A 25,055-nucleotide genomic window follows, 5' to 3' on the forward strand; every position below is an offset into this window, starting at 1 on the left:
AACCCGACATCAGGCTGGGAACAAAATCCAGCCCAGCAAGTCCCACAAACAGCATTGAGATAAATAACCAGATAATCTGTTTCAATGGTGTTGTTTGGGGGGGTAAATGTTCATCTTCAAATGATGTCATGGGATATTTTCCACTCGCTTAAGATGGGGTTTATTTTTAACATCTCATCTGAAAGCAGCACCCCCCTCAGTATTGCACTGAAGGATCAGCTTAAATTATGCATTTAAGTCTCAGGAGTAGGACTTGAACGTGCAGTGTTCTGTTTCTGAGGCAATATTGCCATCACTGAACCCAAAGCTGACACCTTCAGGTGGTGGTTTTCAGAGGCTACTTGGGAAACCGTGGAATTACTGACATCAAACAGATGCTCCAAGCTTCTTCTTGTTGCGGATGGGCAGAATGCTCAACACACACCATGCAAACTGTCAATATGATTTGCCATCATAGACAATTACTGAAATCTCAAGCATGCAACAGTTGTTCCTCAGTTGCCACCAGTGCTCAGGATTCCTGCTCACAATGTAAACGGGCTGGTCATCAGGGACTAACATGTTGTGCCATTGAGTAGCAGAACGTAAAGTTCTACCAATTGTTCCTTATAGAGCAAACCCCCAATTCGGGCAAGGACATTAATTGATGTTCCAAGTGGAGAGCACCTGTACCGTCACCAAAAAGGAAAGTCACCCAAAACCAATATCACAAAACTCTTAGAAACCAGTGAGTAAAAGCTTACTCACACCCATTCACTTAACCAAGGAATGATGCATAGTATAGATAAAAGCAAGAGGAAAGATTACAAATCTAGTTTTCAGTGCGATTTGATGTCAGTGTTGATGTTTGGATTGTTCAACAGCAGGACCAGCTGAAACCAAAATGAATCTTTTCAGCAGCCAATTATTTGTTTTGATCTGAAATTTTTTTTATACTGTTTTTTAAGAACTTGATATATGAATTCTGGAAATTCTGACACCATCATTATCCAATGTACCCAGCAAATGTTTTGCAACATTTTTCAAATTTATCTATCTGGCGTATTTAAAAACAGTCTTACCAGCCTTCTGGAGGTGGGCTGGGAGGTGGGAGGGCTCAGAAAATGGCGGTGGAAAGCATAGAGAGGGAAGCCGACATCTTCCTGCTGCCACGGGATATTCCCAGAAGCGGGAACAGCAGTGGCACAGCCGCCTGTCGACCGGTGTCGCACAGCCAATTAATTCAATTAAGTAGATCATTAATGGCTGCTTTGCATCCCAGCTGGCATTTTACAGGGTCCTTCCTTCTTCATGCTCTATGGCCCACGGAGGGCCCCCACACCCATGTGGCAGCAATAGCTGCTCCTGCTCGCTGATCACTGGGGCCTGTTGTTTGGTCCCAGCACATTAAAAAAAAAATCCTTACCCGCCCTTCGAGGGTACCTCAACATAGAGGCGCTCTCCCCTTCTCCTTGAAACCTCAGCAGCAGCCACCTCTAAGGGTGGCTCTGCTGAGTTGCTGACCCTCTGATAGGGCTAGGAGCGCTGAGAGACATGCTGCTGTCCCTAATTGGACAGTGGCCCTGGTGCTGGCCTCTTAATTGGCTGCCGCTGGTAAAATTGCCCCCGGGGTCCCGCCGTCCACCCGCGTGGGCTTGGGACCTGCTTTTGGTCCCAGCTGCGGGATTTCACTCTTTCCAGTAAAATTCTGGCCAGGCTGTTTTGCAATATTGCAGCTTTTTATAACTAATCTGGTAATGATGGGTTTCTTACATATAATATAAAAATCCAATTAATATACTGCCAGATATGATTCTCACCATAGATGGGAGTGTAAGCTAAATGCACATTCATATATAATCATATAACATGTACTCATTGACAAAAACAGATTAATTGACAAAACTATCATATGTATAAACATACACAGATTATCAAAGAATATGTACTTAAACACACAAATGCACCATATGATGCACACAGTATCATATAACGTATATGTAGACACACTCTGAATATCATTTAATGGCCGAGGTTTCCTTGGGGATGGCACCATAGCAATGGCCTGTCTGTGACGCAGGGACCCTTGAAAGTACAGAGGTAGTGACTTACGCTATTATTTATGACATGCCATATTTTCCTGGTATTTTTGGGCTGCTTCCCCATTATCCTCGGTTTGAACAGTGAGAAGTTAATTATCATAATAAAATTATTAAAATATAAAATTTAATATAAAAATATTAAAATAAATGCCATTCGCCACTGTCATGGATTAACACCAGTTTTCATGCTGCTGCCCCTTAGTTTGAAAAGTAGCTGTTCTGGGGATCTGCCAGCAGTAAAATTAACAATAATCACAAAACTGGAAAAGGGAAACTACAGCTTAAACTGAGCAAGCATCATTATCACTTGACAGTAAAATATGTGAAGTGCTGTCTAAAATTAATTGCATCTACTACCTGGATGTTTGTTGTGAACAAAGGTAAAAATCCGCGGAGTCAGTTTTCCACATTCCCCAGAAATGATGAACAAATGTAAATTGTCAATCTTTGTCTCATTGTTCATTAAAAACAGTTTCCTTTTCTCATTTTTCACTTTTCTTTAGAGTTCGATGAAGTAGGGTGTGAGGAGACTTGTGTGAACCATAAACACTGATATAGGCTTGATGGGCAGAATGTAATTCTATGTCAGAATTACAGACCTCCAGAAAAGCCAAGAAAGGATAGTGTCTTACGCTCACACTCCTCGGCAGGACAAAACAAATTATTACAAAGCGACAGGCTGTGTTATTTAAAACTTTGAAATCCAGGCTGCAAAGCAGGTGTTGTAGCTGAAAATAATCTCCTTCCTCCAAAGATGTCAGGGCCCATAGCCTTTGCTGTACCCAGTGGCTTCAACAATTTCTTGATAATATATGGAGTGAATTGATTTGGCTGAAGACTGGCATCCATGATGCCGGGGCCCTCAGGAAGAGGCTGAGGTGGATCATCCACTCAGCACTTCTGGCTGAAGATGGATTCAAATGCATCCACCTTGTCTTTTGCACTGATGTGCTAGGCTCCGCCATCATTGAGGATAATGTTTGTGGAGCCTCCTCCTCCTGTTAGTTGTTTATTTGTCCAGCACCATTCATGACTGAATGTGGCAGGACGGCAGAGTTTTGATTCATTGGTTGCGGGATCATTTTGCTTTGTCTATTGCACATTGCTTCTGCTGTTTATCATGCATGTAGTCCTGTGTTGTAGCTTCACCAGGTTGGCACCTCAATTTTAGGTATGCCTGGTGCTGCTTCTGGCATGTTGTCCTGCACTCTTCATTGAACCAGGGTTGATCCCTTGGCTTGATGGTAATGGTAGAGTGAGGGATATGCTGGACCACAGATCACAGATTGTGGTGGAATACAATCTTACTGCTGCTGATGGCCCACAGCATCTCATGGATGCCCAATTTTGAGCTTCTGGATCTGTTCAACATCTATCACATTTAGGAAGGTGGTAGTGCCACACAACACGATGGAGGGTTTCCTCTGTGTGAAGACTGTACTTCATCTCTACAAGTTCTGTGCAGTGGTCACTCCTACCAATACTGTCATTGACAGAAGTATCTGCAATGGGTAGATTGGTGAGGATGAGGTCAAGTAGATTTGTCCCTCTTGTTGGTTCTCTCACCACTTGTTGAAGATTCAGTCGAGCAGATATGTCCTTCGGGACTCGACCAGTTTGGTCAGTAGTAGTACTGCCGAGCCACTCTTGGTGGTGGACATGGAAGTCCCCCACCTAGAATACATTCTGTGCCCTTGCTACCTTCAGTGCTTCTTCCAAGTGGTGTTCAACATGGAGGAGTACTGATTCATCAGCTGAGTGAGGGCAGTTGAGTGGTAATCAGCAGGAGGTATCCTTGCCCATGCTTGACCTGATGCCTTGAGACTTCATGGGGTCCAGTGTCAATGTTGAGGACTCCCAGGGCCATTTCCTTCCGACTGTATACTACTGTGCCACCATCTTTGGTGGGACAGTACATACCCAGGGTTGGTGATGGAAAAGTCTGAGACATTGTCTGTAAGATATCATTTCATGAATATGTCTATGTCAGGCAGTTGCTTGACTAGTCTGTGGAACAGCTGCCCCAATTTTGGCACAAGTTTCCAGATCTTAGTGAGGAGGACTTTGCAAGGTTGACTGGGCAGGGTGTGCCTTTGTTGTTTCCAGTGCCTAGGTCAATGATGGTGGTCCATCTGGTTTTTTTCTTTTTCAACTTTTCTGTGGCAGTTTGATACAACTGAATGGCTTGCTTGGACATTGCAGAGGGCAGTTATTAATCAATCACATTGCTGTGGATCTGGAGTCACATGTAAGCCAGACTGGGTAAGAACGGCAGATTTCCTTCCCAAAAGGACATTAGTGAGCCAGAACTAGCCACACCCCTAGCCAAGCTGTTCCAGTACAGCTACAACACTGGCATCTACCCAACAAGGTGGAAAAGTGCCTAGGTGTGTCCAGTCCACAAAAAGCAGGACAAATCCAACCCAGCCAATTATTGCCCCATCAGTCTACTCTCAATCATCAGCAAAGTGATGGAAGGTGTTATTGGCAATGTTGTCAAGCGGCACTTACTCAGCAATAACCTGCTCACTGATGGTCAGTTTGGGTTCCACCAGGGCCACTCAGCTCCTGACCTCGTTACAGCCTTGGTCAAAACATGGACGAAAGAGCTGAATTCCAGAGGTGAGGTGAGACATCAAGGCAGCATTTGACCTAGTGTAGCATCAAGGAGTACGAGCAAAATTGAAGTCAATGGGAATCAGGGGGAAAGATCTTCACTGGTTGGAGTCATACCGAGCCCAAAAGGAGATGGTTGTGGTTGCTGGCGGTCAATCATTGCAGCTCCAGGACTTCACTACAGGTGTTCCTCAGGGTAGTGACCTAGGCCCAACCATCTTCACCTGCCTCATCAATGACCTTCCCTTCATCATAAGATCACAAGTGGGGATGTATGCTGATGATTGCACAGTGTTCAGCACCGGTTACAACTCCTCAGATACTGGAGCAGTCCATGCCTGCATGCAGCAAGACCTGGACAACATGAGGCGGCACAGTGGCGCAGTGGTTAGCACCGCAGCCTCACAGCTCCAGGGACCCGGGTTCGATTCCGGGTACTGCCTGTGTGGAGTTTGCAAGTTCTCCCTGTGTCTGTGTGGGTTTTCTCCGGGTGCTCTGGTTTCCTCCCACAAGCCAAAAAGACTTGCAGGTTGATAGGTAAATTGGCCATTATAAATTGTCACTAGTATAGGTAGGTGGTAGGGAAATATAGGGACAGGTGGGGATGTTTGGTAGGAATATGGGATTAGTGTAGGATTAGTATAAATGGGTGGTTGATGTTCGGCACAGACTCGGTGGGCCGAAGGGCCTGTTTCAGTGCTGTATCTCTAATCTAAAAAAAAATCCAGTCTTGGGCTGGTAAGTGGCAAGTAATATTCGAGCCACATAAGTGCCAGGCAATGACGATCTCCAACAAGAGAAAATCTAACCATCTCCCCTTGACATTCAATGGTGTTACCATCGCTGAATCCCCCACTATCAACATTCTGGGGTTACCATTGATCAGAAACCGAACTGGAGCACCCGTATAAATATTGTGACTACAAGAGCAGGTCAGAGGCTGGAAATTCTGCATTGCGTAACTCACCTCCTGACTCCCCAAAAAAAGGCACAAGTCAAGAATATGATGGAATACTCTCCACTTGCTTGGATGAGGGCAGCTCCAACAACACTCAAGAAGCTCGACACCATCCAGGACAAAGCAGCCTGCTTGATCGGCACCCCATCCACCACCTTCAGCATTCACTAACTGGGATTCTCCATCTTAAAATGAGGTCCAACCCCACTACTCCCTCAAAAAAGCACTTAAATCTACAAGTGAGCCTTTCTGTCGGGGTCAATTAGGCGAGTGAGGTTGATGAAAGCGACAGACATCGCTAACCCTATGCTCCTGAAATGGGCAAAACGGTTATAGCTGTTGCACTGAAGAGTGTGCACTATCTGACAAGCATTGAGGTTTCTTATGTGCTTAGTAATTAGTTTTACAGGGGGCTGTGACACTTGTAGGAAGGGAGCTTGTTCAGATAAAGTGGGATGTGAAATTGAGGTGATGTAGCCTATTAATTAAAGTTGCTTGTAGTTATTGGAGTCATACTTTGTGTGGTACATTAAAAACAAATTAAGGTAAAAAGTTATATTTTTAGCCGCGAGGAGGTTTTGTTTATTTATTGCAGTTTTTCAGTTAATAGCATATTGTTCATGCCACGCTATCGCTCCCTCTTTAATTACTCCAGGGTTGCATTTGAAATTGACAGGAAAGTGACCAAAGCAGCCTCCACAGCCTGTGAACACTGCCGCCATTCTATGGCTATTGCAGGTGTCGCGTCTGGTTTGATGCAAAGTTCGCTGTAGCGTATTCTAATTAGTGATGCAAGCAAATATGGAATAAATTATCAAAGGACAGCTTGGCATGTTAGGGAAATTTATAGTATATGTCACCATTGCAGGAAAAAATCTGGACCAATATGTACGCACACACATGTAATATGTACCCAGCAACACACTGGCGTGATCATATAATATGTACTCATTATAAGCTTTGATTATTACATTAATATCTGGACAAACACACTTGAGTTTTTTGTTACTCACAGGTTACAGACCACACACTTCAATACAGGCTCTTAAATTATTGAATCCATGTAGTCTCGTTGCATTTTTTAATCAATAAAAACTTTTATCAGCTCAATTGATCATTTCTGGCCAAAGTGATTGACTGATCCTGAAGTATCTTAGAACATATTGAATCCATTAGTGATTCTTCTTTCGGAAAAAAAGGTGAGGTCATTCCTATAGGATGACCGTGGAATTGGAGAACAGGCATTGTATTGCAGTGTTTTATGACATCATGCTGGTTGTCTTTAAGACGAGTTGACATAATTTGCTTATTTTTAGTCCATGACCCTTTTGAAGATCTACACCAACATTTCCCTGAAACTTGATTTTAACTCTTTGAGTACAGATGAAGTTTCTGCAAGAAAACTGGGCTAAGATTACTCTGTATGAGTTTATTCAGAGAGCTTCACAAATCAAAAAGTCTTCTGTGGTTCTGTGCATTTTCTAATATCAGCCCTCTAGTACCATATGTTAGCCTTGGCTCAGTACTAGCACTCTGTCTTCTAAGTCAAATGATTATGAGTTCAAACCCCACTCCTGAGAGTGGAACACATAAATCTAGGCTGATGCTCCAGTGCAGTACTGAGGGATTGCTATGCTGTAGTTTGGATGACATGTTAAACTGAGGCCACATTCGCCCTTTCAGGTGGATGAACTGTAATTATAGAGTCATACAGCACTGAAACAGGCCCTTCAGCCCACCGAGTCTGTGCTGACCAACAACCACCCATTTATACTAACCCTACATTAATCTCATATTCCCTACCACATCCCCACCATTCTCCTACCACCTACCTACACTAGGGGCAATTTACAATGGCCAATTTACCTACAACCTGCAAGTCTTTGGCTGTGGGAGGAAACCGGAGCACCCGGCAGAAACCCACACAGTCGCAGGGAGAACTTGCAAACTCCGCACAGGCAGTACCCAGAACCAAACCTGGGTCGCTGGAGCTGTGAGGCTGCGGTGCTAACCAGTGCGCCACTGTGCTGCCCCTACAATCAACAAAGTTTCATGGCACCATTACTTAGACTAGATTTCAATTCCAGATTACTTTTATGAATTAATTGAATTTAAATTCCACCAGCACCATGGTGGGATTTGAAACCATGTCCCCAGCTTTGGCCTCTAGATTATTAGTCCAGTGACATAGCCACTACGCCACCATCTCCCCAGGTGTTCCTTACATATATCTCCGAGTGCTTCCTACCATTTGATATGAAACAACACTGTTACACTTTTATTTTGGACTGTGACTGTTTTGAGCAAATACAGTGCCCTTTATCTGGGGAAATGTTCTATGTTAGACAGTTTTTTTTTCAATCTGAAGGTGTAACTGGGTAGGGAAGTATTTTTTAATATTTATCTAAAATACTTATAGTAGACATTAGATAATAGGGTAGATTTTCCTAACCTTTGCCCCTGTGGAACTTCCATTTACCTGGGAACAAAGGTCAGGATAATGGAACAAATTTCCACTTCACCTGATCTCTGCCTCTTACAGCTCACGTTAGGATTTTTCAGAGCTTCCCTGAGGTTCCCGACCTCCCAGATCATTTTCCCAGCAGACTGTTCACTCATATCCAATGAAACAAGGTGCTGTCGTCTGGCCAGGAGTTTCTGAAAATAGACAAAAATAGTTAGGCATTCTCTTATATTGGTTTAACTATCACACCTGCAAGATGTGTTACGCAATTGGGCTTTGCAGTTGCAATTAAATTTCTCACCCTTTCCACCAGTGCTAGGCCTTACCAGGGAATGGGCCTGCATTTCGGGTCTGTTACGAATACTGAAGATTCACTTATTTCAGGCACTAACATTGATGGTCTTGTCTGTATGTCACACTGGTCCTTTCATTTCTTGGTTCTATCAATCTGGCTAGACTGGCTGGACAAATGTTTAACAGTCCCTTTCTGGCTGGACTGATGGTGAAGAACTCATCAAAGTGTGATAGCAATAACCTCAGCCCGAATAACCCATTCACCAACAGTCGCTCTCATTACCTTCCCTATGTTACTGACCACTATCGCATCCACTCGACCACAATGCAAAAAAAAAGCCACCACAAAATAAACATTTCAAACCACATTTATAAATGAAATCATGCCATCATTGCATACAAAGGTCAACTGATCTCCCTTGTGTTTTCCCTTAATGTCTGTCTTCCATGTGCCTTTGTCTATCTCAGTGTTCCTACACAGTGCTACTTCAGTGTCTGCAGCATGACTGGTGGGAGGCTGCTGGCTTTCAGTGGAGGAGACTGCAGATGGTCTTGGAGGACAACATCAAGCAGCTATGGGCCTAGAAGGCCTGACTGCGGACTGCGCCATCTCAGCCTGGGTGGCAGCAATCTGGGTTGGCCAGCTGCCAGACAACAGCAAGGGCAGTGGCAATGGTTGGGAGGATAAATGTTGTCATCCTGAGGGAGGACAGCAGGTTCGTGCTCCAAGGAGCCCTGGGGCAATGCCTCAGCAATCCTGGTAATCTGTTGGAGGACAGATAGCTGGACTGCTGTGACGTCAAGCAAGCCCCTTTGCACACTGTAATCAAAAGCCATGATGGCAGCAGTCTGACCTTGTATGGCAGCACTCAGACATTGGGTGGCTTCTGCTTCTGCTGCAATGGCAGCTGCAGCATTGGTCACCAGACGCTGCATTACAGCTGGCTCCACAAGTATGCAAATGGAATTGGCCATCAGTTCCATGTGGAAAAGGATAGGTTCCGAGCCCCTTGCCAAATTGGTGCTGGGCTCCTCCATGCTCCCTCACATTATCTGCAACCTTTCTAGCAGGCTTCCCAATGCACACCCATCAGTGATCTTTTGTTGGCTGCCCCATCGAAGTCCTCATCTGTGCCCTCTGCAGCGGAACCAGTGTGTGACCTCGCCCTCCGACTATCCTTACCCCATGCCCTGGCAGCAGCCCACTCATGCCTGTTGTCTCAACACATGCAGATCCCAGTCTTCTAAAATAGGCACAGTATCAGTATCTGAGCAGGTGGCTGCGAGTGTGAAATCAAGTGACGGTGCTATGCCTTCATCAACACTTTCTTGGTGTTCCTTAACTGCCTGGCTAGGTTGCACCTCTTGGGTATCTGAAAGAAAAAAGGTACAAGAGTAAAGTTGTGGTGAGGGTGGAGGGAGGGGGGGAGAGAGGCATATTTCCACCATTTGCAGCTTGTAATTCAGAGGAGAGTGTGAGATGAGGGGGACATGGGATGTGAAAAGAAGGATTAGGTATGAGGATACTGTCATCTGCAGTGGTTTCAGCCCTGCTGCATGGTGAACATGTGGGGTCTTGAAAATTTGTGATTGGTGCTGTTTTTAGGCGTTTTTGTGAGTGAGAGAGCTAAAGCTCAATTGGACACCAGTGAGGTTGCATTGCAAGAGGTAGTCTACAAGATAATGCATCAGTGCTAATGAAATATGAAAATGTTTCTTGTACACAGGGGAGGATGAGGCTGTACTTACTCACGATCTCCAAAGCCTCGCAACTATTGCTGCTGCCCGTTCATTGGTAGAAGCAGTACCCATCGAAATGGGTGACCCCCAGAATGACACAAGGTCAGGCAGATCCTATATAGTTCGAATCCCGCGAGTGCTGAATTTACGGAGGAAGTACTCATGGAGTCCAAAGGCAGAGACGGTGAGTTTGTTGGTGGATTTTGTAAAATGCAGCACGGCATTATTTGGTCTCAGTTTCAGTGGGTTACATTACCTCCCTGTTTCCCTAGAAAATAATAATTGAAGAAACTAACTGTTTGCTAGGTGTGGTTCCACAACCTCTGGAATCTTACAAATATCATTCTTCCTGCATGAGTCTAGACCATAGGTTGCAGAAAGCCTCAAGTCCAACAAATCATGGGCTAAATTTGCAAAGGCTCTACATGGAGCACAGACCCGAATAAGTGCTGGGTGCATTGGGAAATGAGATGCTTGCACAACCCTCTATGCGTAGTCAATTCAAATTGAGGGAAGCAGTCAAAATGAGGAAGTAGACCAAGATAGTGCCCAATGGTGCTGGCCAGCTCTGATATTGCCAGGACTGAAAAGTTGGCATTCCTGTTCTCACCTACACATGCATGTAAAGCAGCTGTGAATCACAGTATTGTGTTCCAGGGACAGATGCAAAACAATTGTAAATGGGGCTGAGTCAGATTATATGCTGTTGACGAACATGTAGCATTTATGGGACAATGTATTGAAGAAACAATCTATGTCTAGCTTCAGGGACAAAGCTCATAACTGGGTATAAGATAGAATTTAGTCTGGACCGATATTACTGTGTTTTATTTGCATGTTAACTTCAAGAGAAAAGGAAGATTTTTCCTTTTATGCAGGATGTTTTTAAATTTAGATTTTAAAAATAAATAAACAGGAAAGCCAGTGGATTATTTTCTTCCACATACATAGTGTGAAGTATATATTTTTATACCAGTGGAAAAAGTAAATGTTGGACGTAGTCAATTTAGTAATGACATATCAATAATTACCATAAATGATTTTAATTAGGTAGGATAGCCTTTTCACAGAATGGTTGACTATTTTATATTGGTTCTTTATGATCAAGGTTTGTCCTCTAAAGGCTGCAATTGATGGAATGGATACACAGGAACTGGAGATGAGAATGAGGCTAGCTGAACTACAGCGCCGCTACAAGGAAAAGCAACGAGAACTGGCCAAACTTCAAAGGAGACATGATCATGAGTGGGTGCCATCTCACATTATCCTTTTAAATGTGATAGAAATGGAATCAGAAATACAGCTCAGAAAGTATAGAACATTGCTCCCAGGGAACTGCTTTCCATGCTTTTGAGTGTTTTGGCGCAGTTTTGTTTTGCAAGTAGTAATGAAGAATAAGATCCTGTTCCGATCGGATCCATTCTGCTGAAGGGTACTTCTCCCATAGTTAACTCAACCTTTATCTTCCCATCTCCACTCTTCCAGTTTAGTTGACTTTGTCCACCCACCCACCCCACCCCTACTTTTCTTCCCTGCCTCTCCCAGCTCCATTCTGAGCTTTTGAACAGACTGTACTGCTGGCTCCTACACAACCTCATTCAGTGACTAGCCAATTCCAGGTGTGTGCATTGTGCCATGTTATGTCTCCACACACAGCACAGTCTGTACAACAACAGCATGGCCAAGGCTCTGATCCAACAAACAATTTATTCTCCTTCATATAAAGGGACACGAATATGATGAGCGTATTGGATGCAGGGCTGTTTTTGCAAAAATAGCTGAAAAGTATAGGATGGAATTATCAAAGCATCCACATCAAATGAGCTGATATCACCCATGTGAGAAATTTGCAATACTTGCTAATTTCATACAAAACAGAGTCTTCAGATGAAAAATGTCACAACATGGCTTGGTAAAAAGTGCTCAATTGAAATGCTGTCATTCATGGAACTTTATCAATTTTTTTTCTGGAATATTCCAGCTTTCCTGTTAAGCAAGCACTAGTTCAGGAAGTGAATGTATTCTATTGTATGATGCTGAGCTCCTCAGATCAGGAAAATCCAAGGGCAGAGAGCTGAATCAGCTGATCTCAGATAAGCGGTAGTGAGCTATTGCCATTAACCGCAGTGTGGCAGAGCTAGGTCGGGGCAAGTGAGAAAGGAGTCCCACTTTTCATCACTATTGTCAATGAGAGCATCAGATGAGAACAAGATCAGATTCTCGACTGGTTGCCTGAGGTCATTGACTGTTTCAGCTCATGAAGAAAAAATGCAAGGCACCTGGAGACTTTCGGTGCCCGTGGAGGACATTGAGCCGCACATCCTTTCAGGAGACGAAGGAAAAACCTGGGAAAACACTTGCATCACATGAACATGTGACAATGCCAGATAGGAAAAGACCCACTGGCCAGTCCCACACAACTGCGATGCCCTGTCCATCACTATATATACACTCAACATTGTTTTCCAATTTTCTCCTTCTCTCCTAACGCCACTGATTCCTGCTGGGCTACAGTTCCGTAGGCACCAGTTGTTCTCTGGTACCCCTCCCAGGTGTCCATTCTTCATGTGTAAACCTAGACCAATGCAGTTGTAAATGATTGACAAGTTCTTTCAGAGAATAAGGTTCAGCCGTGTTGTATACTTTTCTTCACTTCATTACCTCTCTAATATCCAACATTACAGAAAATACATTTTTCATCAAATTACATGATAAGCATCTTGGGCTTGTTACTAAAGTTGCCAATGACCTTCATATGCATGGGTTAGATGCAGCTTACCTTATAGTAATTTGAGTATTTATGATCTGTTATGGTATAATGCTAGTGCAAAATCGCTGGCTCAGTGCATGACGTCAAAATCTCTGGCTTTGTCTCCATCTGCCGGCTAAATTTCATGAGGTGATTGTCCTTGAAGCAGAAAGTGCACTCGGAAATGTGAACATTATCTTGAGTAAATTTGAGTTGCAGTCTGGGAATAAGGGATCATGTTAAAAATATTGTGCTTATGCCTGTCAAAGTAGCGGAGGACTTGATGTCATGTGTTTGTATCCCAGGACTATGTTTCATTCTTAACTTACTTGCTTTGGTTGGGAAAATTCCATCAGCTTTCTCCTCAGCAAGTAGCTAAAGCACGGCAAAATAATAAGGTACTTCATCTCATGTTGAAAAACATGAACGTAATTAATCTCAATTTACTGAATAATTCCTTTTCCGAGTCAATCACAGTGCAGCATCATTTACAGTGATGCAAAAGGTCATGGTCCAGACAGAATCACCTTCTCGTTGCAGGATGCTTGGTGGTTGGCAAATAACCTATAAAAGAGGATGATGGGGAGACATATAAATTAAAATATAAGGTGAAAATCTGGTGATGACCAGTTGATAGCGTTATTTGTATTCTGGTTGACAGGAGAGATGAAAACTCAAGAAGCCCAGCCAGGCGAGGACCTGGGCGACCAAGAAAACGCAAACATCTTTCCACTGTCCTGTCATCTCTTGGACAGCTGAGTGAACTAGAGAAATGTGACAGCAAAAAAGCTAAGTAAGTGGTTATTTACTGTTATAAAATTCCTGTACCACAGTATATTCAGGACAATGTCAAGTACTCCAGATCAGGTGAAATTCTGGTCTGTCACACTGTTTCAGCTGTAGATGGGTGGTGCAGTGGTTAGCACCGCAGCCTCACAGTTCCAGGGACCCGGGTTCAGTTCTGGGTACTGCCTGTGCGGAGTTTGCAAGTTCTCCCTGTGACTGTATGGGTTTTTGCCGGGTGCTCCGGTTTCCTCCCACAGCCAAATGACTTGCAGGTTAAACAGGTAAATTGGCCATTATAAATTGCCCCTAGTATAGGTAGGGGAATTGAGGGAAGGTGGGGATGTGGTAGGAATATGGGATTAGTGTAAAGGGGTGGTTGATAGTCGGCACAGACTCGGTGGGCCGAAGGGCCTGTTTCAGTGCTGTATCTATAAATAAATGAGTGCTAGCACTCTCACCTTTGACTCAGAAAGTAATGGGTTTATGCCCCACTTGAGCACAAAAATCAAGGTTGACCACTCCAGTGCAGTATTGAGCGAATGCTGCACTGTCAGAGATTCTGTCTTTCAGATGAAACATTAAACTGAGGTCCCATCTGCCCTCTCAGGTGGATGTAGAAGATCCCATGGCACCATTTCAAAGAAGAGCGGGGGAGTTGTCTCCACTGAACCGGCCAATATTTATTCCTGTTTGTGGCAGTTTGCTGTGCACAAATTGGCTGCCATGTTTCCCACATTACACCAGTGACTACACTTCAAAAAGTACTTAATTGGCTATAAAGCACTTTGGGATGTCCTGTGGTCATGAAAGGCACTATGGCCAGGATTTTACATAGTTCCCAACGTCGGGCTCTGGCAGGGGAGGGCCAGGCCTGATCTTCCTGGCGGCGGCAAGCCTCCATGATGGCCCCCTCCCTCCCGCCACTGGGCGATAGGACCTGGATTAAAATATTCAAATTAGCACAATGCATACATTTGAATAAAATTGACTTCAATCTTATAGTCGGGCCACAATCTTCTGAACGGCAGCCAGCACTCACACGCCTTCACTTTCCCGTCTGGGGAAAGCAGGTGCTGCAGTCGCGGAGAAAACTTAAGATTTTTAGTGCGGGGCAGGGGGGATTGGAGTCAGATTTACATCATTAGTGTAGAAGATGGTGAGAAGGGGTGACCTGTGCACATTGTTCAGTTTGGGGGGTGGGGAGTGGGGGGGAGTCAAGTGTGGCAGTTAAGTTTTTTTGGGGGGAGAGGGCAAATAATGAATTTTATTGTTATTGGGGAGCGGGAAAGGGGTGGCAGATTTTTAATCAGTACAGTGGAGGGGCTATAAATTAAAAAATTGAATTTCGCCAGCAAGGGCTTTAAAAGTGGCACCAGTGCCTGCGCACTGGCAGCTGACGCCATTTCTGGCGTCGGAGAGCCTGCCCCCTCCACGTGATTGGCGGGGGGGGGGGGGTGCCCGACTGGGTCATTAGCATAGGCCATAGTGAGAAAGGTCGCAGTGGCATGCTGGCTCATGGGCAGCCATTTCATTCGCCCACCGCCACCCCTGGAGGCAGGTGCATAAAATCCAGCCCTATATAAATGCAAGTCTTTTTTAATTCAGCCTAGAATTGTGGAATATTCAAATAGGAACTTACATGAAAAATAAAAATAGGAATTCTCTCTTGGGGCTATAATATCTCTACGATAAACAAGCAGCACTTGCAGTTCTAAAATATAGCTGCCAGGAGCTAGTCTTAAATGAAACCACAAGTAGAGTTCTGAAAATCCAGACTGAATCCATTCAAATACTATTTTCTGTTTAGGACAATGGTCTGCTTGAACTCCTTACAATCCAACATAATCAAAATAATAAATATATCTGAGGCAAAATATTCAAGCTGCTTAGCTCACCAACAGCTAAAGCCCGTGCTGGTAACCAACAGCAAGCTGCTTTGGATTTATGTTACCGTTAGAATCAGCAATAATGTTGGAGAAGATTTTTTTTGGACTCCTTTAACTCATTTATGTTGCCAGTTTGCCATCAGCAGCTGAAATGCAGATGCAGTGTGTACGTAATTGACAACAGAGGCAAATTGGAATTGCTTTGGGACAAATTAGGTGGAATTGGTATTGCTTTTGAGCAGAGTAAGCTACGTTGGACTGATGTGGTAGTATTTTCGGAACTGTTACTAATTTACAAAGCAAGCTGAAACAGTCTGTAGCTAAGGATCTAATTAATGTAAGGATTTAGATATTTTATACTATTTGTGTTTTCGTTACATTTTGTGATGCCAATATGGTTTTCAGGACATTCATTTTTTTCCCCATTTATCCCCTATTCAAATCACAATAGGTTTCAGCTGTTTATTTCCAAATTGCATCTTAGCTTACCATCCAGGAAACCATACAGTTCCTCCAACATAGAATCTAACTGTTTCTTAATCGATTCCTGGGTATTTGTCTCCACTTTTCCATCCTGAAGTTTGTTTTCTGTGTTGATCACAATTTGTTTGACAAAGATCTTCCCAATAACAGTTTCAAATTTGTCTTACTAGTTTGAACCTGTGTCCCTTAGTCCTACTCTCCCAGTTTGAAGTAACTTTCAGCATCAATCTTTTCCGTACCGTTTATTATCTTATATACTTCTGTAAGATCACCTCTCTATCAACTCCTTTCCAGACAGAAAAGTCTAGGTGTTTCCATTATACCCTCATACTTCTTAGGGATCAGCAATGTGGCTTGTTTCTGAACTGCCTTCTTGGCTTCAATGTCTATCTTGCATTTCAGTGACCTGTATTGGCACAGTACTCTAGATGTGGTCTGACTAGCACATCAAACAGTTTGAGCATGACTTTCTCTGCCTTGTACTCCCCTTTGCTTGGCTATATTGTGTTGTTGGGCTTTCCACAATCCACTTGAGAAGTCAGGCTACCTCAAAAGAGTAAATGGCATTGGTCAGATAGAATCTTCCCCTTCTGAATTCATGTTGGCTGTTGTTTACCAGGTTATTATATAGGTAATCTTCACATTTACTCCTATTTGCACTGAGTCAGGACAACCTTTTGATTTAATTTGACAATGCAGTTTAATGTCATAGAGTCATAGAGTTATACAGTAGAGAAACAGGCCCTTCGGCCCATCATGTCTGTACCGGCCATCAATCACCTATCTATTCTAATCCCATTTTCCAGCACTTGGCCCGTTACCTTTTATGCTATGGTGTTTCAAGTGCTCATCTAAATACTTCTTAAATGTTGTGAGGATTCCTACCTCTACCACAGTGTGTTCCAGATTCCAACAACCCTCTGGGTGAAAATTTTTTTCCTCAAATCCTCTCTAAACCTCCTGCCCCTTACCTTAAATCTATGCCCCTGGTTATTGACACCTGGTTATTGTCATGCCTTTCCTTCATTGTACAAAGAAACAGATTGTAAGGCCATTTTCATTGATAATTATTTTAACTGACTTGATCACAAAATTTTTTTAAGATTCCAATCTTAAAAAGTGATAGTACTTGTACTGCTGATACTCTGTTAATACAGAGATGTGGCAATCCTCTGATGGTTACTTCTGCCCATGATATATTTCGTTATGTTGAATTCAAGATGATGAACTTTTACATTGCCAAATTAGTTCCAGAGTAAAATTGATTTGGCTGAAGTCTGCAGTGGAATCTGTACAAGCCCCACTCAGTTATACCAGTGCAGAAACTATTTTTTCCTGTCATGCATTTTACTGATGTTGGAGAATGTATGCAAATACCAGGTGTAATAATAAAGTTTACTTTTGATCTATGTTGCCAGGCAACAGCAATGTCAGTGTACTGATCCTTTCTGCACATCTACATGAACAAACTGCAGAAGGTCGGAGATCAACAGTTGTATAAATGATACAGACCTTGGTTCTTATCTCAGGCACACCTGGGATGAGCACTAGAGTCACCCCTTATGTACTGCTGTTTTTTTTCCCAAAAATATACTTTATTCATAAAAATCTGTAAAAAAAATACATTACTAAACAGTTCAAAACAGCACCAAGTTGACATTCCAAAAAGTGCAAAGGAAATCAGTTTTCTTCAATACAAGGAGTTGCCTCACAACCCTTCCATTCCATTTTCCATGCCATGTACATTTTTACAGCGAACCCATATTTGGTGTATACAGCCCGAGGGCTTTCCCATGGATCCAGCCCCTCAATTCACTATGGCGGGAGGACCTTTCACTGTGGTCTTTCCCCATTGAGCCTTTGCAGCAGCTGCCCCAAGCTTTAGTGCATCCCTCAGTACGTAGTCCTGGACCTTGGGAATCTGCCAGTCTGCAACACTCGGTCGTGGACAACCCTTTGTGCTGGAAGACCAGCAAGTTTCAGGCAGACCAAAGAGCGTCTTTCACCGAATTGATGGTCCTCCAGCAGCAGTTGATGTTTATCTTGGTGTGTCTCCCTGGGAACAGCCCGTAGAGCACAGACTCCTGTGTTACAGAGCTGCTTGGGATGAACCTTGACAAAAAACGCTGCATCGCTTTCCACACCTGCTTTGCAAAGACACATTCCAGAAGGAGGTGGGCAACTGTCTCTTCCCCACCACAGCCACCTTGAGGGCAGCGTGCGGAGGGGGAGAGAGTCCGGGCTTGCAGAAAGGACCTCACCATCAGCCAAGCTATTTCTTGGTGCTAGTTTGCACTGCTGTTAATGGCAGTTAATTCCAGCATTTTTTTCTGAAGTTCTCAGAGTCAGTTTTGTTGGTTCTGAGCTCTGCAATTCCCTCTCTACACCTTTCCACCTTACTACCTCTCTCTCCCCCTTTGAGACACTAGTAAAACCTACCTCTTTGGCTAAGATGTTGGCCATCTGTCCTAATATCTCCTTTGGTGTCAAATTTCGTTTGACAATAGTCCTATAACGTGCCATAGGATGTTTTAATATGTTAACGGGGGGAGATAAATGTTGTTGTGTTGAGCTTTACAGATTTTCAGCTCAGACCAAGAACTGAAACTTCATTTATCTTATTGAGTTGCAAGGATACCTGCTGATGAAAAAAAATAACATTAATGATGCTACACCACGGTCCAGTAACTAATCTGAAAGAGAACAGGAAAAATCTTAACCCATTGAAGGAGGATGAGTTTAAACTGTCTTTGAAGGCTGGTATTTGTACTTGCAGCACTTGAAACTGGAAGTGCATTGATCAGGTCATCACCGAAATACATGATTATTTAAGAGCTAGGACTTTAATTCCAACTTACTGAGAATTACTGATAAATATAATATTGTCTTCAATAATATTGTCACAAGGCATTAAACTGATTGTAATATTGACATTATTTTTGCATATCTCATGGTAAAAGCTTTGAACGTGAATACGTTCTTTAGAACAAATATTTAGAAGGAAAGGTGCTACAAACTAAATAAAGAAAGGTCTTTCACTCTTTCAGGAGCTATCGGCACACTCATCACACTACTAGCTCATGCATCTTGGAAACAGTGACCAAACTTGCATAAAGCCCCCAGCACTGCAGAAGATAAAGCCATTGGTTACGCTGTGGTAGTGCTAATTATCACAGGGACTCATTATCATTCATTATCTGTGAAGGGATGGCGTTCCCACACTGGAAGACTCTCTTTAATTGGACCTTTTTGTGGTACAAATTGCCTCTCTTCCCACCCACCCACCCTACACAGCAGGCTTATTTGCATAATTCCTTAAAGCTAGTCAGTAATGTGATTGGTGTGTGCAATGTATCAAACTCACTGATTCAAAGAAGGTAGTTCAATTTATACAAAACGGCCAATCACATTAAAACTGAACAAATGGTTTTGTTTCCCAGTAGGAGACTTTGTCAAAAGTAATAGTTTAGGGAAAACAAACCTCAGAAAGCGTAAGACCACAGAATCTATTGACTAATGACTTTTCTTTTATTGTCAATAAATGCAATCTTGCTTGAGATTCTGAAACTGCCTCCAACAAATAGTCGTTTACAATCCTTGGGATCATTTTGAAATTATTTTGAATCATGAATTCTGAAACATCTGTTTAACAACTACAAAGGTAATGTTTTGACAGTCCCATTGGTATTCATTACACTTGGTCATAGCCACCTTGATAAAAGATAGGACCAAAAAGTTGAGATGAGTTTGCAGATAATTTTAGTGTTGTGCTACATCCAACTCTTAGCTAGGCAACCTAATTTCCTGGGGCTCCTCTTCCTTTGTAGACCCTTGTTAACAGCAGCACAGTAGCAGAAATAGGGCTACAACAGTTATTGCTGTATTTCCAACCTATTTTCACCTATCCCCCGATCTCCCAGGCAGCTAAATGCAGGAGAAAACATGGCTACAAAATGGGCAAAAAATTTCAATTTTATATTTCTTTTCAGACTGAATTTGAGAAATATATGGTTATTAATGACAGAAATTGTGATTTGCTGTAGTTGTGACCTGAGTCTGGTGCACTTTGAAAAATTATATCGAAAATAGTTGGAAGTATAAGGAAAGTTTTAAACGGTGCAGAACGGAAAAAAGGTTTTAAATACACGTTGAGTTCATCCCCTTCCCTCCAAGTGGTCTAGAGCTAGCAAGATAAACAAGCTGGGCAGAGTTGCACAAAACCAGAAAATAACCCCCAACATGTCAGAAGTTGTGCTTTCACCTCTTGCATCTACATTTCAGTCCCGGTCAGGCATGGGAGATGAAAGTTTTATCATTCTCTAATGGCTCTTAAAGATGTTAGTGAATTGGATCTTCAATCAACATAAGCTTAAAACACAAAACCCACTCTCACACATTTGCGTAGAAATTCCTTTCATGGGAAAGCATGAAAATTGTGCAAACTGGGCAAACATTTGAGTATTTTGGGATGGAATCTAGCTATGTTGGACACACACAATATTTTTTTATTCAGGATTCCATTGAAGTAGGGCCAGGTAAATTATATCCCCTTCTGCGTGGATATCATAACAAAAGGTGAGTGGCAGGATGGGATAATCTGCCTGTGTTGCTCCTATGTGTGCCAGGACCTGATCCCAGTAAATACAGGACACATTTTGCATTTCAGTGGATGGTTTTCCTACAGCAGTGGAACAGAAACAACTGGTTACACTTAGCATCAAAAATCATGCAGTTTACCAGGCCAAAATATGCTAATGCCCCTGATCCTAGTATTTGGAACAGGGTCAGGGCCCATGGAATGGGTGAAAGTTCTGTCCTATCCCAGATCTGTCCCTTGGAGGGAGGTCACAGTACTTTCTAAACCTTATAGTTTAAAGTAAATCCTGTTGTACATGATGTTTTGATTCCAACATTCAGGAATGAACTTGGCGTGCTTCAGCTCCAGAATTAAAATCATCTCTCTAATAGCCATCGCATTAACTTGTGTGTTCTGTAGGTAAAACCTCTTCAGAGGTGGCCTTGTGTAGGTCTTTCTTTGATGTGAGGGATCTGTAAACTATCGCCTGTCTTTTAGTGTTTCAGGTTTGGCATGTGAGATAGTCTAGCAACACAGAGCTTTTTAGCACCTGCTCATAGCCATTGGTGCACTTTGAATTGTGAGACAATATATGAAAGGGAGTACCTGTGAATTTTTATCAGCCCTGTTACCTGAAGTGAGTTCTGGTGTAGTCATGCTGGGTATTACTGTAGAAGTGCTTTATAGGACTAATTGAAAACCTTATCTGAATGGCATGGCCATCTTTAAGCAACTGAGTGAGTAAAGTGTTTCTGTGTAGCACTTTACTGTCTTCCCAAAGGAAAGTCTGTCAGGATGAGCAAGCAGCTAGCTACAATAGTCTTTTTTTGTTGTATTTCAGTAGTAATTTGTATTGGTGGCACAAAGAAGCCTGACCTGGAATATTCTCCCCAACCTGCTAATGGAGTGAACTCCTTGGAGACCCGCTCCAGAAAGTTGTATGATAGAGTGGCCTTTGAACTTTGGCCCCGGCTCGGGAAGATAAGAATGGGAAGTCTGCCTTTTGTGAATTCTAGTGGTATAGACTTGGTGAAAACCTAATAATTAAAATTTAATTGATTGCATTCAGTCTGATGTTTCTGAGCCCTAGATTATGTGGAGAGCTTGAACTTTTTGCCCTCAGCAGAAATAAAACTTCCTTCAAAGCAAAAGGCTTTCTTTCAACAACAAAAATCTCCCAGTGAGGACAAAGAGTTCACTCTTGCAGCTTCTGAATTAGAACAGTCTAGATGTTATTTTCAGGTCAGTTTTCAAATGAACGTAACCAGTGATATATAACCAGTGATATAATTTACCACCAACTGGGAGGTTATAGTGCTTGGTTGCCTGTTTTTACCTTTTTTAAGTAAATGCTTTAAGACTTTATTGTCATGTTATCCATCAGTCATTGCCTTAACTTGAACTGGTCAGATTTTGAGCCATGTGCTCCTATTCTCCAAAAAGAACCAAACAATTTGATAAATGGTAGTTGAGGCACAAGGTACTTTTATATTGCTCTGATGCTGCCATTTCAGACGTAAGCAGCCACCACACCAACATAAATCTACTGTATTTATTTAGAGCAGCAGCAAGAAAGATCCACACTTTATTGGATGGTCCTTGGCTGTCACCTGTCTTGCTGGAAGTACAGCTGCAGTGACAGAGAAGTGTTCCGATGGCCATGGCATTTATCATGCACAGATGTGTCAATTCTCTCCATATTGATATAATGACAAAGTCATTACTCTAGAAATTGGATTGTGCCGTATCTTTTCTTCAAGCACAAACTGGCCACCGAGGGGTCCAATATGGCATGTGGTGTGCACCCACACCTTCTGCTGTAATTGTTAGGACACCCTGTAATTGTACAGGATGTCTGCCTGTAACAGCTGGTATGCCCGTTGACAATCCAAATTGAGGGTGTAATTCCTATTTCAAGAGCATTTTCGGTATTAGATAGTGACTGAATGCAGCAAATGCCTGACTCTCCATTCCAACCACATGACACCATCTGTCCACAACTAAGTTAATATATCACTCATAGCCCTGTAATAAATTCTAAATCTTCCATTAGAAAGATTCAAATAATTTCTACATTCCAACATTTCATAACAAGAAGCCACCAAAGAATGCAATTGCTTTCAATTAGAATATTACACAACAAGAATTTTATTTTTATTCAAGGACATTGAACACTAAGATATAAAGCCTGCCCACTAGGTAATTGGCAAAAAACCAGAAGGGTGGTGAGGAGAATTTTTTTTAACACGGTGAATTGTTATGATCTGGAATGCACTGCCTGAAAGGGCGTTGGAAGCAAATTCAATAGTGACTTTCAAAAGGAATTGAAAAAGTATTTAAAGGTAAAAAAAAATGCAAGGCTACGGGGAAAGAACAAGGGAATGGGACTAATAGGATAGCAGTTTTAAAAAGCTGACACAGGCACTTTGGGTGGAATGGCCGCCTTCTGTGCTGTATGATTCTATGAAATCCTCTAATATTATTAACCTTCTTCAGAATCACTTTCGAATAAATATAGGAAGCACAACAGGGAAGAGTGACGGAAATACAATCAACAGATCGACAGATAAAGTTGTCAAATATTTAGTTAGCTCCAGAATTGGAGATAATATTCCTAGCAAAAGACTGAAATGGTGAAATAAACAATGCACAAGGTTGGGCTGTGGGGTTGGGGCTACAGATCAGAGTTGGAACATTTGGAGGTACAGGAATGGATCATTATTCTGGGGTTCTGCTTGATTACCTTTGGGGATCTGAGAACACTTTTCTTAAGGGAATTAAATCGGTGACACAGTCACTCATGCTCAGGCACATTACATGTGATTTGTGGGAGGAAAGTGTTTATAAACCAAATGGACTTTTCTCATTTGCTTTTTTTCTGTTCTTTTTCTTATTGCAAATTTAGTTTCTACAACACCACCAAGTAATGCCTACAAATCTTAAATGCATTTAAGGCTTTGTAATAGCCTCTAGCTGCAGTGGTACGGCACTGGGCTTATGACCAGAGGGTCAGGAGTTCAAATTCCAGGCTTGCTTGACATTCCGACCAATTGCCCTGACCTGATTGCTTTTGCTAATTATTAGCCAGTCCACAACTTGAATGATGTGTAATACAAGTTACTGCATCTCACCTGACCACAGCCACCCTGCAAAAGTGTGTCTTCTGCAAATTAATCAAAAGAATGTAGTATACAGTGGCTGCTGAGAAAGGTGCTTTCTTTACTAAAGGAGTTAGAATAGGGTGATGGCAGAGTGGGGACCTAAAACAGGGGGAATCAAGTGTTGATACTGGCAAAGGGAAGGGAGTGAGATGATTTTCAGATCAATTTGATTTCAATTTGCTTCGTTTATTCTTTGTCATCAGCATTGCAATTTAGATCAGTGTTCCTGTATCTCAGAAGCAGCAGGGTTTGCATCTGTAGGTAGGAGCGATGGGAGGTGTTATCTGAAAGATAATTACTCTGCTGGGATAGATGAAGTCAACACTTCCCTGATTTCTCACATCTGCTGGCATCAAAGTAATTGGAAAGCAAAGTGACAAACCCACTGAGGGTAGGAAGGGAGGTTTCAAACAGCTCATTTAGGACCGAGTGGGGGAAGGGTGATATATGCGTCACAACATACTCCCTTTTCCTGCTGAACACGTATGAAACCCTTCAGGTCATAAAGAATGTCACGTCTCCCCATGGAACTCTATTTTGTAATTGAAGAGACAGGACAGTCAAATCCTGTTTGACAAATTTTCTGTTTGACACCAAATATGTGTTCAGTTATCATGACCTTACCCTTCCACTGGTACTGTAGGAGCCAGGGAGTAGTGACTTGTTTGGATTTGACTTGACCCTATTCCAAGTCAGTGTTTTAATGACTGGCTCTATTTCATGATTTTTTCATGTAGGGCTTTTCAAACACTGCTGTTTTTGCGAGAAAAAAAATCTCACAGTACTGTACTACCCTCAGACTGTATCTTGTGAGAAATTGAAAAATCTAAAGAAAATAGTGTTTGAATCAGTGCCATTGTGGTTTAAAATCAGGGTGTCAGGAAAAATTAAAAAGAACTTGTCTGTAAAGAATTGGACAAAGTATTTTTATGGTGATACAGGTATAAAACTGTAGTTTTACCCTGCTACTTTTCTGTGCAATCAACCCTTTTGTCTCCATGGTGTTTTGTAAACAATATGCATAAATCAGGACTACTTCAACGGAAACTTCACTTAACAAAATGTTATTAACAACATGTATTAAAATTACAATAATCCTTAAACTTAACTTCAACATAGCTGAAAGGTAGCATTGTACCAAGAGGCGAAAGGGTGCGAAGCTACAGCATCTACCTCTTTATCAGAAATTAAGGGTCTCTTCCCACTGCTGCTGGCATTTTACCAGTGGTGGGTAGGCCCTCCACTGCATGGGGAGACCACC

At 42.5% G+C, this 25,055-nt stretch overlaps 1 protein-coding gene across 6 annotated transcripts in view; it reads left to right on the forward strand.

Moving 5' to 3' along the window:
* bahcc1b (BAH domain and coiled-coil containing 1b) overlaps positions 1-25,055 on the forward strand; it is a 476,710-nt gene that overhangs the window by 376,155 nt on the left and 75,500 nt on the right. For all 6 annotated transcript variants that reach the window (XM_068058204.1, XM_068058206.1, XM_068058205.1 and 3 more), the window contains 3 exons: positions 10,141-10,337; positions 11,262-11,398; positions 13,564-13,695. In XM_068058204.1, coding sequence (XP_067914305.1) covers positions 10,141-10,337; positions 11,262-11,398; positions 13,564-13,695 — 466 coding nt within the window. The remainder of the gene's footprint in view (positions 1-10,140; positions 10,338-11,261; positions 11,399-13,563; positions 13,696-25,055) is intronic.

This window comes from Heterodontus francisci, chromosome 26 (assembly GCF_036365525.1).
Source record: "Heterodontus francisci isolate sHetFra1 chromosome 26, sHetFra1.hap1, whole genome shotgun sequence".
NCBI lineage: Eukaryota > Metazoa > Chordata > Chondrichthyes > Heterodontiformes > Heterodontidae > Heterodontus > Heterodontus francisci.